The following is a 15,462-nucleotide window of genomic DNA, read 5'->3' as shown; positions in this document are numbered from 1 at the left end:
AGCCTCAGCTTTCTATGTAACACAGGTGATACAGGTCTGCAGCATATGCTCTAAAAGTGTGGCATTAATTTTGCGGTAGGTGAGTAGGCAGAATTATGCAGATGGGATGAAAAGGATTTCGAATGAATCTTGATTTCTGGGTTAAACCACAGAGCCTTGGACTTGCCAATCAGAAGGTCGGCAGTTTGAATCCCCACAACGAGGTGAGCTCCTGTCACTCGGTTGCTGCTCCTGCCAACCTAGCAGTTCGAAAGCACGTCAAAGTGCAAGTAGATATATAGGTCCCGCTCCGGCGGGAAGGTAAACGGCATTTCCGTGCGCTGCTCTGGTTCGCCAGAAGTGGCTTAGTCCTGCTGGCCACATGACCCAGAAGCTGTACGCCGGCTCCCTCGGCCAATAAAGCAAGATGAGCGCCGCAACCCAGAGCGCCAAATAACCCAGAGATGCATTTTAAATAAAAGCACACATTCTACTCATGTAAAAACATGCCGTCCGCTGGCCAGATTTAGAAGACAATTGGACCGGATCCGGCCCTCGGGCCTTAGTTTGCCTACCCCTGGCCTAGAGTCATAAAGGGGGCAGGCTTTCCTTTTTAGAAAAAAGCTTTTTTTAGCAACTGTTTCCTGTCTTCTTACATTTAAGGCCCATTGCACTAAAACAGGAGTTTCCCAGATTCTGTTATTATTGACCTCTGTATATGACAAGCGCCTCCCAATTGACAAAACCCAAACCGTCCCTGGAGGGTCATCCAAATTAAAATTGAGATGAAACTTTTCCTGGGAGACTTTGTGGTTCCAAAGTTGAGGGAGATCGTTAGTGGGGGGGGGGCAGTTCAAAGTTGCCATTAAACTGCTTTTCTGTTTTTTGTTGTTGTTTTTTACTGCTGTCAACGGTTTTGCTATGGTAATGCTGCACCTCAGGCAGGGTTACTGGCCACATATTTTTATTTCCTGCAGCTTCCCTGGAAATGCAGTTATGATGCTCAGTTCTCATGTAACACAGTACATCTCATCTGAACAATGCTTGCCTTCATGCTTAGAAAGGGTCTGCGGGGCAACAGCTCTGACTATGTATCTGAGGCTGCACTGTTTGGCTTTACGCCTGATATCAACAGTCCAGGATGAACAACTGCTGGGGAAAACCTCTGTGAGCTGGAATACTGCATTATGAGGGTTCTAGCTCATGTGGAAAGGTTTTGCACTTGTGTATGTTTCCATTCCTAACATGTGGACATGGAGGCAGGCTAAGAGTCTGCACAGCCTGCAGGGCAGCACCTTTTACACGTAATGTTCACATGGCTCACACATGTGAACTGAATTACCTGAATTAAATATGTCATGTGCTTGTTTGGACAACACAATGTATGTAGTTCAAGTTCCAGTGCAATCCCATGCAATTTTCAAGGAGATAGATAGATAGATAGATAGATGATAGATAGATAGATAGATAGATAGATAGATAGATAGATAGATGATAGATAGATAGATGATAGATAGATAGATAGATAGATAGATAGATAGATAGATAGATGATAGACAGACAGACAGACATGGATAGATATGTATATGTATGTATAATAATTCTTTATTTAATTCTCATGTACAGCCCCCTGTGCCTGTTTTGGAGCAAGCCTAACTTTTACTTCATTTCTTTAAAGACCTGGTGTGTTATAGTTTTTAAGAGAGTGAGCTACAAGCTAGGAGACAACAGATGAAATCTCTGCTCAGTCATGGTATTAGCCTTCTTTATAGAGCTGTTAGTGTGGATGGCCAAAATCATGCATAAAATCATGCATAAAGTTCCCCGTGTTTTTCATTTTAATTAATGGAATGTAAATAGTGTGGACTCGCCTTCCTTGGAGGTTTTTAAGCAGAGGTTGGATAGACATCTGTCACGGATGCTTTAGGTCAGATTCCTGCATTGAAGGGGGTTGGACTAGATGACTCTTGGGGTCCCTTCCAACTCCATAATTCCACGATTCTTTGATTTTGTTGGTGCTCAAGATGCTTCAGATGTCTCACAGTAAACAGGAAAGGAAAGGAATTATTCTTTTATAAATGCATATGGGGATTTTGACACTCCATTTAATATGGAATGAATTGTTTCAGAAACGTGGAGAGGGTACCTGATCTTGCCAGGAACAACTGATAGGGGTGACATGTGAGAGCAAACCTTTAGAGATTCTTAAATGAGTCATTTTAACCTGTATTTATTTTTTCTCAAATTGTCCCTGTAGATTCAGGGTTTGTGGGGGGTTTTCCATCTCAAAAGTGTGGTTTTTTTTCATAATTGTTGAGGTCTCTAGTCTGCTGACTTGATTAATTGATGTTCTACCTGCAGAAGGTAGCCATTAATTATTGCCTAGGGTTGCATCAATAATTATGTTTTCCATATAAAAATTAACACAATAAGCAGAAAATTATCATTGCGTGTGATATTGGACCTGTACTTCTAGACTGAGGGTCATCAATAATAAAATAAGTGGCAGTTCTATGTCTCCAGAAGATTGCACACAATTAAATAGAAGATGTGATTCTGTGTTTTCTTTGGTGTACAAAGTTATTTGCAAGGCATTGGCTGTGTATGTCTAAATCACATTTGAAGTCCACTTTCCCCCACAAAGAATTCTGGGTACATTAAATTGAGAATGTACATTCAAATACGATATGGCAAAAAAGAGAAAGTTGCCTTCAAGTTTGAAAGACCAATTTAGTCTATTATATGCTGCCACATGTAAAGTGAAAGCAAACAAACAAATATCTAACTGTGCTGATAAATGTTTGGGTCAGATCTTCTTCCTGCTCTGCCCTTGTTTGAACGCAGTGTTATTTATACATGAGAGATAGTGCTGAAAAGTTATGCATATTCTATCTCATTTTTCACTTTAATTGCCTATATGAAGTTTCTGAGAGAGCTTCAAAGGTCATTTTTGTTGCATTGCTCGTATCTGAGGAGCAAGATAGTCATGCAATTAGTTTTCTTATTTGAAATAAAAAAAATCTGATATTGAAAGCCCTTAAACAGTCATAAAATCCATAATATGACTCAATAAGCTTCCTCCAGTTCAGAGCAGTATAAAAATCATTGTTAAACAGGGAATATTGCTTTTTATCTTTTGTTTTGCTTGTTTGTTTTCATTATCTAATTTGATGTGTGGTTTTACAAGGGAAATATCCAGGGTTCTTATTAGTAGCATTTTCCTGTTAGTTTGCTTGCATGTTAGCTTTCTGATTAGGAAATACAGGGTTAGTCATATAGTTAAAACATGTAAATAAACAAAGCAGTTTGTGTGTGCAAAAATGTCTTCATTGTTTTGATGGTGGATGAAATTAATATTGAACCTAGTTGATTGATGAAATAAGCAATTAAAACAACTATAATCAATATGTTGTTGAGTCACCACTAATACACACACATACGCATATCTGCTCCACTCACAAAATGGGATGTTCTTGGCTCCTGCAAATGGAAGGCCAGGCAGTTCTGGATTTATGACATACGTTTGTTGATGAGCATTTCCTCTTTACTGGATCTTGTGTGCACTGATGTTGCTGAATCCCCTCCTAGCAAAGTCATTGAGTGCATGCTTGCCCACATTTTTGTGGCGAAAGTAGCAGGTGAATCAGAGGTGTGCAGCAAAGCCTGAAAATCTGCTGGTGTGTTTGTTTGTTTCTGCCATTTATATACCACCTGATTGTACAAATAACCTCAAAGCGATTTACAAAAAGAATGAAATAACAAGATTATTTGTAAAAATGAGGAACACTGAATATGTAGCGGGTTATCCTCCCTGCCCCCAAGCAGATACATACATACAGTATTTTACTTCTGAATCAGGTTGTGCAATCACTTCAATATACACCTCAGTTTAAGGCGATTAGTGAATAATTTGATTTTAAATTATATTTTCTTACTTTTTTGGCCTCACTATGATCATAGGAATGATGTGTCCATGTGTACTTTCAGTTTGGGTATTTACCTACTTTCTACACAGACAAGCCATTTAATCCCAGATGCGCTCATCTGGCAGCACTGTTTTCAATATTGTTGCTTTCTGCTAGATTTATCCATAAAAGATTGCAACACTCTTTGCAACCAGGTTAAACTACAGATAATCCTACTTGCAGGTCACATGTTGGAAGGCAGCAATCCAGCCACAGGTGTGTGCCAACAAGTGATGCTTGAGCAACTTTTTCCTTTGTGTGAATTCCAATATGAACTGACCTCATTCACACCACTGGGACTAACATGCAGGTCTGAGTGTAGCTCCTTTGGATTTCCCACTGCTCCAAATTTTGCAATACAGTTCTCAGCTCAAAAAAGTTGGGTAATGCGTTTTAAAATGCATATATTTAGACACAAAAATTGCTGAGAAGCACACATTTGAAATGTGGATTTCTTGTGGGTTTCAAAATCAAATGTGCATCTTAATGTAGAATGATACAGACTTGTGAAGGGACACATGCCAAAAGTGGCATGGACCAGAAATAGACTTGTCCGCCCAACCCTAGTGTCAGCCACCCCTGCCGTGGTTTCTTATCCCCATCGTGGGACTACAGATGCCTGGAAACAGGCATGTGCATGCACATTCCTAATTAATAATAATAATAATAATAATAATAATAATAATAATAAATTTTATTTATATCCCGCCCTCCCCAGCTGAAGCTGGGCTCAGGGCGGCTAACAACAATCAAAATAGTCCAACATTCTAAAAACATTCATTATAAAATTAATTAAAATCAAATTAATGGCAACCATCAAGCAAAATTATGTGCAGATTGCCAGAGGAGGGGGTCAAGCTGCGCCCTGACCAAAGGCCTGGTGGAACAGCTCTGTCTTGCAGGCCCTGCGGAAAGATGTCAAGTCCCGCAGGGCCCTAATTGCACACACCTTGGATTTTAGTCTTCTGCATGCAGGGAGTGTTTAATAAGGGGAAGTGTTTGGAGATGCAGCCCTCCCCTCGTATTCTGAGGTACAGTAGTTCAGTGCCATGTGCTGCTTTTGAATGTGTAGATCATCTTCCCCTGAACATTCTTTTCCCAGGGCAATATTTAATCTGCTCCCATTTTTAGTAGCTGTTTCCCACCTTGTTATTATGGTTATGATTAGCATTATTATTAGAGGATTTATACATTGTTTACATGCTTGCTGCTCTGGGCTCCTTTGTGATGGAGAATCAGATAAAAATATAACAACAACAACAACATCAACAACAACAGCAGCAACAACAACAACAGTAATAGTTTGCCTTTTAGAGCATGGTCTCTGGAATTTCATTTCATTTGGCTGCACAGCAAAGCCCGAAAATCTGCTGATGTTTTTGTTTGTTTGTTTCTGCCAATTATATACCACCTGATTGTACAGATAACCTCAAAGCAATTTACAAAAAGAATGAAATAACAAGATTATTTGTAAAAACATTTTTTAAAAAGTATATTAATGTGTGTTTGTCACTCAGATATGATCGCTTCTAAATGTTCAGTGAAGTGCAAGCTTAAAAGCCCAAATAAACAAACAGTTTCAGTTCCTTGTTTTTAAAAAGGGAAAGGAAACTTAAAAAAACAACAACCTGGTGTTATGGGACATTGGCAGACTGATCTCTTGGTTGGTTTACTGCATAATCTTTATAGCTGCCTAGTACAAAGCGGTAGGTTCCTGTTCTGTTTGCTGTTGAGCATTGAAGCCTTGTTTGAGGGGTGGTGCGAAGGGGAGCACACGGAATGTAAAGTTCTTAATTGTGCAACAGGAGCCATAAAATAATGAGGCATTAGTACCACACACTAACTCAGGAAGCAAGTGGGTTAAGGTGATGCTTGGTACATGACCAACAACTGATCTGTTCAGAATAAATGACAGCTGTAGCTGTTTTACGTGCACCAGTCTGTGGTAGCTGCATTAAGGCTGTTCCTCCCCCTCTCTCGCCCACCCCACAAAGGACCAACAGAGTTGAAAAGCAGCTTCACAGCGAAGGATTTTCAAGAAACATTTGTCATCTGCAGATACATTTAAGTCCCTGTGGGTATCCCATGTGAAACTGTTTAGACTACTTTCAGTTAATTTTACTACCCAGCTAATGCTTAAAGAAAAGTTGAAAGCCTCGACTTGGCATTTTTATATGCCTGTTTTGGTCTATCTTGCTAAGCTAGCCCGTATCTGTTTGGAGAGCACTTCCAATTGCTGGCCTGCTCCCTCCGTGGAGATAACTTATTGCAACGCACAGAAATTGAGATTGGGAACAGAGCTGGCTGAAGAGCATATCTGGAGGAGGAGGAAAAATTAGTGAAAGGAATTTCATGGATAAGGGAGGCTGGGGAGAAAGGGTGATAGGTGTGAATGAACAACCACAGGGGAAAGAACACAGGTGGTTATGTGGGCCCGAAGAGGGGAAGCAGGCAATAATGGGAAGAGGAGGCATGTACTTGGCATTCTGGCCAGCCATCTGCTGGGGAGGCGATAGAGGTGGGCAGCATGTAAGCAAGGATATCGAAAAAAGAGAAGCCAAGAAAAGCTCTTAAAGTGGCAACTGCTGGTAATTTTTCATGGAGGTCACTTGCCTTTAAATCCCCAACGCCTTGTTATCTCTGATGAACAGGGCTAAGCAAGGTACCAATAATGTTGAGCTGTGTCTAGGCACACTGGTACACTGATTATGCAAGAAGCTGAGTTTGTGCATGTTAGAGGAGCTGTTTTTTCTTTCGGTCAAAATCTGGATGCATCTGGAAATGCATCAAGCAATTTCAAGGGTTTGATAACGTTTACTAACAAAGTGGTCGTTTTACTCAAGGTTGGTTATCGGCTCCATTACTTGAACCTTGGCTGGAAATCTCTCCTCCCACAAAGGCATGACATCAAGATACAGTAGTTGCAGATTCTATACGATCTATAAACTGGGGGGGATTCCCAAAGTAATTCCGAATAATTTTCAGTTTGAAATTTCCACTGTTATATTTATAACCTGTCCTCTTTGCAAGGTCTTTGAGGCAGGTATTAACCTTCATAAAAACAAACTTCCTGTTGGTGGTGGTGTTTTTTAAAAAGAATAAAAACGATATGCCCATATGATATTTGAAATATTTTATTGAAATTTACCTGGCACAACAGGTTATAGAGTAAATTTGTGGACAATTATGTGCAAACATGTACAAAAGACCAGTCCAGACATAGCCTGATCCATCCATTGGCTGGCATGCTTACTTCCAAATAGTTCGGTTGATGAAATGGCGCTGGCTTACTATTTAGGTCACCACATTCTAATGACAAACTGGTAGCAAACCAGAGCCTCTCTGACCCATTGCCTGTCAAAAGAAAGCAATATAGGACTAACGGTCAGACTTGGTATAGTATAGCATCATAGCTTCAGACTTGGTATAGTATAGCATGGATAGCTTCAGAAAATAATCTGTACAGACAGGACGGAGCTTGAGAAAAATCAGGACTTGAGCACTGGCAGGAAATAGGTAATGGATTTCAATGGAGCAGTCTAAATTGGTGCTTGAGGTGTGTGCTTTAGTTTTGTTTTCTTTTAAAATGAACATATAAAATGCCTCAACAAACTGAAAAAGCATTGCTAAATTAAAGGGGCTTCCCCTCCTAATGTTTTCAGGTAGGCCAGAATTATCTTTGCAGCAACCTAGCTGTTGTGTTTGAAACAGAATGTGCTCCTACAGCTAAAGCAGAATGCTACTCTTTGCTAGCGAGGCAGATGTGCAGCCCTGCCCCTTTTGTCAATGAAAACCCTGAACACTTCTTAACTGCGGTTAGATTACACAAGCTTTTATTTGTGTTTTGGTAGTGTTTCACTATTCTTCAGGACTTTGTCATCCTCCACCTTTAACGTATGTTCACAACATTCCACATACATTTCCCATACATGATTTCAAGCAAGGTAGCAGCAGTGATAGTGTGAGTGGAGAAATCTTCCATTGACCTAATACTAGGATGCTTCTGTACAGTTCAAGAAGATGTGCTACTTGTGCAGTGATTTGTAGAAGTGGGCCATAAGAAAAGTAATCCTGGCAAATCCTGGCTAGACGATGTTACTACAGTGGTACCTCGGGTTAAGAACTTAATTCGTTCCGGAGGTCCGTTCTTAACCTGAAACTGTTCTTAACCTGAGATACCACTATAGCTAATGGGGCCTCCTGCCGCCGCCGCGCGATTTCTGTTCTCATCCTGAGGTAAAGTTCTTAACCTGAGGTACTACTTCTGGGTTAGCGGAGTCTGTAACCTGAGTCGTCTGTAACCTGAATCGTCTGTAACCTGAGGTACCACTGTATTTGATGATTTTGTAGCTGGTTGACTGGCCAAAGCCAAAGAGTTCTCGCCCGCGTCACCCTGGAGTATGTTGGAGTATGTTGTCAGCAATAGGTTGATGACACACAGCTCTACTTCTCTTATGCTTCTGCAAGTGGGGCAGTGGATGTGCTGGATTATTGTCTTGTCTCTGCATTGGACTGGATGAGAGCCAACAAACTGAAGCTCCATCCAGATAAGAATGAGACACTGTTAGTGTGTGGTTCCCTAGACTGGATGGTTCAGAAACTTCAGCTGGTGCAGAATTTGGTGGCAAGGTTGCTCACTGGGGCAAGGTGGTCTGAGCATGTAATGTCAATCCTGGCCCAGCTGCACTGGCTGCCAATTAGTTTCCAGGCTCAGTTCAGGTTTGGACCTAGAAAGCCTTAAACAGCTTAGGATCACAGCACTTCAAGGAATGCTTCTCCCCTTACAAACAGACACAGACCCTGCAATTATCATCTGAGTTCCTACTTCATGTGCTCCCCTGTATAAAAGGTTCAGAGGGTGGCAACAAGAAAATTGGCCTTTTCTGCAGTAGATCCCCGTTTGTCGAATGCTCTGCTTAGGAAGGCTCTCTTGGCCCCTTCATTACATGTCATTTAGTTGCCTGGCAAAAACTTTTTCTTTAGCCAGGCTTTTGGCTGATAAAACAATTGATTGCCTTATTAATGTGTTTGTAGAAAGGGAGTTATTGGTTTGGGGGGGCGGGTGTTGTGCATTTACTATACTCGTTCTGTATTTTTATGTTGTAAACCTCCCTGTGATCTTCAGATAGGGTTGCCATATGTTCGGAATTTTCCGGACACTGCCGGAATATGACAGTTGGAAACAGTGTCTGGACACAAATCGCTGCAATGTCCGGGAAAATCCGGACGTATGGCAACCTAGCTCAACAAATTTCCCAAAAAACATTTTGTGTCTGGATTTACTTTTTGAAATATGGCAAGCCTACTTCAGATGAAGGGCAGTATACAAATTTAATTAATAATGATAACAATAATAATAATAATTCTGGACAAGTGGGGTGTGACAGGGGGTCTGTCCTGGGCCTGGTATTATTCAGCATCTTTTGGCTTGTATTAAAAAATAGAGGGGGTTTTCGTCAAATTTGCAGATATAAACTGGGAGGGGTACCTAATACTTCAGAAGATAAAATCAGGTTTCAATATGACTTTAACAGATTGGAGAACTAGGACAAATGTTTATTCTGCTTGTAGCCCCACAAAACTTTTTTTTAAAAAAATAAATATGTGGTTAAAGTGTAACAGTTGTTCATAATATTCTTAAACAATTTCCCTCACTTTTAACATTTAGTTAAAAGATTATGCCTAGTTAAAAATGTTGGGTACGAATTTATGACACACCAGGGAGATTCTGCATTCTTAGAACAGAATTTTATTATAACGTGTTTTAAGAGCCAGCTGTACACTAGGTTACAATAAAGAGTATTTCAGGAGCAATTCCACCATTGGTGGCCTATCCATTTGCTTCACATGCATTACACAATTAATTCACAACACTTTATGGTGCCCATAATCTTGCACAACATTTAGCTGGCCAAAAAAACATTATATACTAAATGGCATTCTTTCATGTCATCCATGGAAGGCAGTTCTCAGCAGATGCGATTGCACCTAAATAAAGAACCAGTTTGTTTCCTTAACTCTTGTTTTAAGTTTATTTACTTGGGTACGTGTACATTATCAGATGGCTATTTTCTCTGTTCCTATATCATGTCCTATTTGTTTTCCATTTTTGTGATTTAATCCAATTATGACATGAATTAATAAAAAATCAATCTTTTTTTAAAAAAATGGTGTTCCAGTATGTCTGTTATTTCAGAATGAAAAAATAATCTGTCCTGTATGTGATTTGAAAAACCGGGCAACAGATGCCTTTTTTATTCATATGATTTGAATCCTAATTCAATCAAACCCTCTTAATTTTATATATATATATATTGTTACAGATACAGACCCGCGTGTATTGGAGAAGCAAGAACTACAACAGCCAACTTATGTTGCTCTCAGTTACATTAATAGGTAAGCTGCTTTTATATATAAATATGAGCCTATGTGGTTTTGAATAAAGAGTGGTTTTCTACAGCATCTAATCAATTAAAGGTTATGGATCTGTTGGAGTGAATTTCTGTTGCAATCACAAGGGAATGCGGACAATATTGCACCCTTCTGGAAACATTCACTATTATAGAGTTAAACTAGTGGATATTAACAGTGATCTTTAGGCATTCCCTGCTCATTTCTGGAATGGCTATTTGATGGATGTAGTTCCCACTTAGAGAACTGTTGATGTTACTTCTACTTAAATAAGCGCAGTTTAGAAATATTTTCAGGAGCATTTGTACCCATTGCAGATATTTTGGTGATCTTGAGATGAACTGTAAAAATACTACTAATGGTTTTACAGCTGCTCAACTTCTCAGAGTGTTATACTTGAAGCTCGTCCAAACTTTGAACTACATATGGTGGTGGTGGTTGTTTTTATATCACTTTTAAGCAAAAGATACATTAAAAGAACCAATATGTTCCCAACCACCACCATTCAAAAGATTCCCGAAACAGTTGCATCATAGGAACAAAGAGCCCTGCTGAATCAGACCAAGCGTCAATGTAGTTGAGAATCTTGCTTTGCAACTGTGGCTAGTCAGATGCCACCAGGAAACCTACAAACAAAGCATGAAGCAGGAGTGGCTAAGCAATGGCTCTGCTGATGTGGCTGAATTTCAGCTCCCATCAGCACCAGCCAGTATAGTTTGTGTCCAGTGATTAATTCCTGCCCAGCACAAGATGCTTTCTGAGCAGTGCCAACCATCTTTGGGAATGTGCTTGCATGGGGAAATGTAGTGTATAGATTCAGGCAGTCACAGATAGACTTGGCAACAGTTTCTTCTGCTGCTGAAGTCACTTTTCCAGTGACTATGATTGCGAGAAATGCTGCCTATTCTATACATTATTGCCCACTGCATGCAATTCCATAGGCTGGATACATTTTCATAGGTTGGGTGAAGTGCACTTTTCTTTTGTAAAAGGCATATTCTGCTCACAGAACAGATGTTTCTGACCTTACATGAGAGCACTGAGCTCCATGGTTAGCCATGTTGTAAGCTTTTTAAAGCTAAAAGTCATGAATGCATTTATTATTTCGGTCACAGACCAGTTCCAGCTCACATACAAAAACACAACAGGGATATATTTAAATTTGCAGTTCGGTATAACAGGGGCAGTACAGATATAGCAGCAATTAAAATATATAAATTAGATCTTACTCACTAAAATATAACCTGAAGTTGTCATTTAAAACCTTAATCATGATGATATCACAGCTTGTTCCCTAAGTTTTATGGCAATCGCGCAGAATTTCGCCACCTTTAATGTGATCTCTGGATCTTTATCTAAAAGTCATAAAATCATGGAGTTGTAGAGTTGGAAGGGACCGCAAGGGTCATCTAGTCCAACCCCTGCAATGCAGGAATCTTTTGCCCAATGTGGGGCTAGGGCCCATGCCTCTGAGATTAAGAGTCACATGTTCTACTGACTGATCTATCCATCATGAACCAGGATACCTTAAAAAAAAATACATTGCATGAGAAAAATGAACTTAAATGTAAAGGGCTTTGCCCAGCAGCTTATGCAACTTCTGGCAGTTACATGGGCAGTATAGAAACATAATCAATAAAATAAATAACAGAAGCATGAAAATGGCCAAAGAGCATATTCATTGTGTGAATGCTTTTGCAAGCATTTGTGACACAATTGTTTTCCTTCCACTTATTTTATTTTCTTACTCATATATCCCACCTTTCTTCTGTCATGGAATCCAAGGCAGTGTTCAGGTGGTTCCTAGGCAGCCACCCAGTCAGGCACTGGCCAGGCCCAGAACTGCTTAGCTTCCAGCCATACAGCAGGGTTAGTTATGTTTCCTTGTATCCAGCCCAATAGCTTTAGGACTGCGTTCCTGGTAATGGTTGAGACCGGTGGCATAGCGTGGGTTGCCAGTGCCCAGGGCATGCAGAGGGTGGGAGGGGGTGGGTGGGAGGAAAACAGACAGAATATGTGCATTCAACTGCCAAACAGTGTCTGCCTCACCCAGGAGATCGCAGCCACAGGGATAAGGAAAGAAGAGTTGTTTCATTGTGTGAACAGGTCACTTCCTGGTTCTCATGGAGAAGTCATTTTCAGTGGAACCCAGCGAAAGAAGTGCGCAGCTCTATTGAGACAGCCCTAGACATTGAAATTTTGTGCCCCTAACAATTTTGCACCCAGGGCAACCACCCCTGTAACTTTTGAGAGAGAAAAATAAATCAGTGAAGCCTTCTCCCTGACATGCTATCTTCTTGTGTGCTTTAGAAACAGATAGGCCAGGAAGTATTCAAGTGTGAATCCTCCTCTCTCACAACTTGAAGTCGTGCAATTCGGAACATGCATTGCTGCTTGATTTCTTCTGAAGGGCCCTAAGGATGCAATCATATATACACTTTATCTTGGAGCAAGTCACATTCAGCTTCAATGAGACTTCCTTCTGGCTAAACATGCGTACGATTGCATTCTAAATTAGGTTTCCTGTCATATGTCTATATTGACAAGAGTACTTTGTAATTGGGAATTGCAGTTTTTAAATGTTTGGTTCATTGCATATTGCTAGTAGTTTTCATCTTGCCATCTTTCCTGCTATAAAATCCAATGTGTTCCCACTTTTCTCAAAGAAAGGATGGTATCTTGTGTTCTCTTTACTTAATGCACTGTTATTGCTTACAGTTCAGGGAAGGGCTTCCAGTAGTTGCTGGATTGAATATTTGTGACAAAGCACAGAAACAGCTGGTTCAAAGTAACACGTCACTTGGCAGATAATATTATTTTTTTGTCTGATCTTATTTTTTTATATGTTGGCAGTGACCAACTGGAATCATGTGTTTTTATTCTTGTAGTCATATTTTACACCCTTCCCTCAGACTTGGTTTAGAGAAAGAACAAGACAAACTTCAGGTGGTAATTCAAACAATGTGCACAGAAATGAATTTATTTATGAACAAGGGAATGAATGGCTTGTGGTTATTTTTTGTAAAAGGAATAATACTGTTGGGATGTTTTTTTGAAGGGGAGGCAAGTTGCAAGAACCAAATAATTCATTCAAAATGTTAATACGTTTGACTTGATAAGATGAAAAGATTAATTTTTACCTCTATAAAATGAAAAGATGTGAATAAACTTTTAAGATGGAAAGCGTACCAAGCGTGTTCTAAACCTAAGATTTAGTTCTTTCTCTGAGATGGCAAACTGCGTCTGAGCATTATGACCTGAGATTGCAGGTGATGGTGTGCATTATAGCATACTCATCCATTTGAAAGTATTTAAAAATCCATGAACGTAGAAAGCTAGCAAGTCAAGGAGAAGACTAGGCTAGAACTGACAACTAAGTTTCTATGGGGATTTTTTGGTGATGGTGGTAGCGAGTCCCTGCATGAACTCAGAAGTGGGAGAGTCAAAACACAGGCTTACCATCTCAATGAGAACTAGTCTTAACAAGTGTGACCTACAACAAAACGTAGCGGGGGGTGCTCCTGTTCATGGAGCCAGCCAGCCATGTCCCTTTTTAGCTCCACCCACAACAGTCAGTCAGCACTGTGTGGCAACTGAGCATGCTCAGTCCTCATCGGTCTATTTTGGGGAGTTTGTCCCCTTGGTTCCCGCCCAAATGGTGGTGTTTCGTTTCTTTAGCACTTATTGCAAACTTCAGGGTTCCCTAAGCCTACTGATACTGCCTTTTCATGCAGGCATAGTGCTGTTTTGGCTGCATAAGGATCCATACTTGAGAAATGAGTTGGTCATTGGTGTATCCCTGTATGGGATTGATCCATAATTTTTCCTTGATAAAGTACAGTGTCATTCTGAGGACTGATCATTTTGCATGTGACATTAAAAACAACAACACATTTTAGTCTTTTGTGTGATACACATTCAATACATAAACATTGTCTAATAGGTAAACATGTGTTTAATATGTGGTCCTGAGATATAAAGCCACATAATGCAGCAACCTTGCTTAAAACTAAGCAGGTCTGGATCTAGTCAGTATCTTGAAGGGAGACAGTCTGGGAGTCTTATGTACACAGCCTTGAGTTCCATGATGGAAGAAAGGTGAGAGACACATGTAATTGGCTGACTGTAATGATGCCAAGCCATCTGCGTTGTATTTTCACATTATAAGCCTACTGAAGCCTTATTTGGACTGCAATCCTAAATAGACAGAGGGATTGAAGGCAGTTCCGCTCCCATACCCAGCACCCTCACTGGCTTGAGCCAGCAAGGTGGAAATGAGGGCAGACAAACACTTTTGCATTCCTGCACCCATTTCCTAGTTTAACCTCCCCTCCCCCATTTTTGTATGTTTTCCCATGCAATGTGATATAATGGGAGAGATTTAGACACACTCCTGAGAGTGATTAAATTTCTCCCTGCGTTAGGGGCACTTCGAAGCATTGGAACGGTGTTCAATTATTGGAACCAAAAAGCTCCCTGGACTTTTCCCATTCTGCCCCCTCCCCTAAATCCTTCTTTTTGGCCCACCAATATAGACACTAACATTGAAATCTAACATTGGCTGGTCCAGCCCATCAGTGGCTTTAGCAGCAGCAGAAAATTGGAGTACAATATAGGGTCTCCCTCTCAGACTGGATATCAGATAGAGATATCCCATCTATCCCATGTCCCGTGGGGGTGCCCTCCTACTGGCCATAGGATTGCATTCTTACATGAGTAAATGACATTAAGGCTTGCTCGCTTTAACTAACATCTGTATATACACATAGCCCTGAATTTCAGTAGATACAAAAGTGCAAAATGCCTTTTCAAATGCTGCTTTTTTGATTTCCCCATCAATAACAGAAAACTTTGCAGTGGAAATGACTTCCAGTTTCATGTCTGGCCTTTTGCAAACTCAGCTGTTTTAGATAACCAGGGTAAGGTTTAAATAACCAAAGGCCTGTTGCCTATACCGAACATGTACATTGTTAGACGTCCGCCCAATTCTGTTTAAAATGTAAACTTATGATTAAAAGCTCTGCAGTATGAATGGAACTGATTGTCTTTGGCACACAGGTAATAAAATGTTTGGATTTGTTGGTTCCATGAACTTGCTGTGTATCAG

At 40.3% G+C, this 15,462-nt stretch overlaps 1 protein-coding gene across 2 annotated transcripts in view; it reads left to right on the top strand.

The window, feature by feature from the left end:
• Window positions 1–15,462, top strand: part of JAZF1 (JAZF zinc finger 1) — a 125,138-nt gene that overhangs the window by 58,202 nt on the left and 51,474 nt on the right. For both annotated transcript variants that reach the window (XM_053359791.1, XM_053359790.1), the window contains exon 2: window positions 10,268–10,340. In XM_053359791.1, coding sequence (XP_053215766.1) covers window positions 10,268–10,340 — 73 coding nt within the window. The remainder of the gene's footprint in view (window positions 1–10,267; window positions 10,341–15,462) is intronic.

The sequence above is a fragment of the Podarcis raffonei genome, chromosome 12 (assembly GCF_027172205.1).
Source record: "Podarcis raffonei isolate rPodRaf1 chromosome 12, rPodRaf1.pri, whole genome shotgun sequence".
In the NCBI taxonomy this organism is placed as follows: Eukaryota; Metazoa; Chordata; class Lepidosauria; order Squamata; family Lacertidae; genus Podarcis; species Podarcis raffonei.
This window is presented reverse-complemented; position numbering and strand designations above follow the sequence as displayed.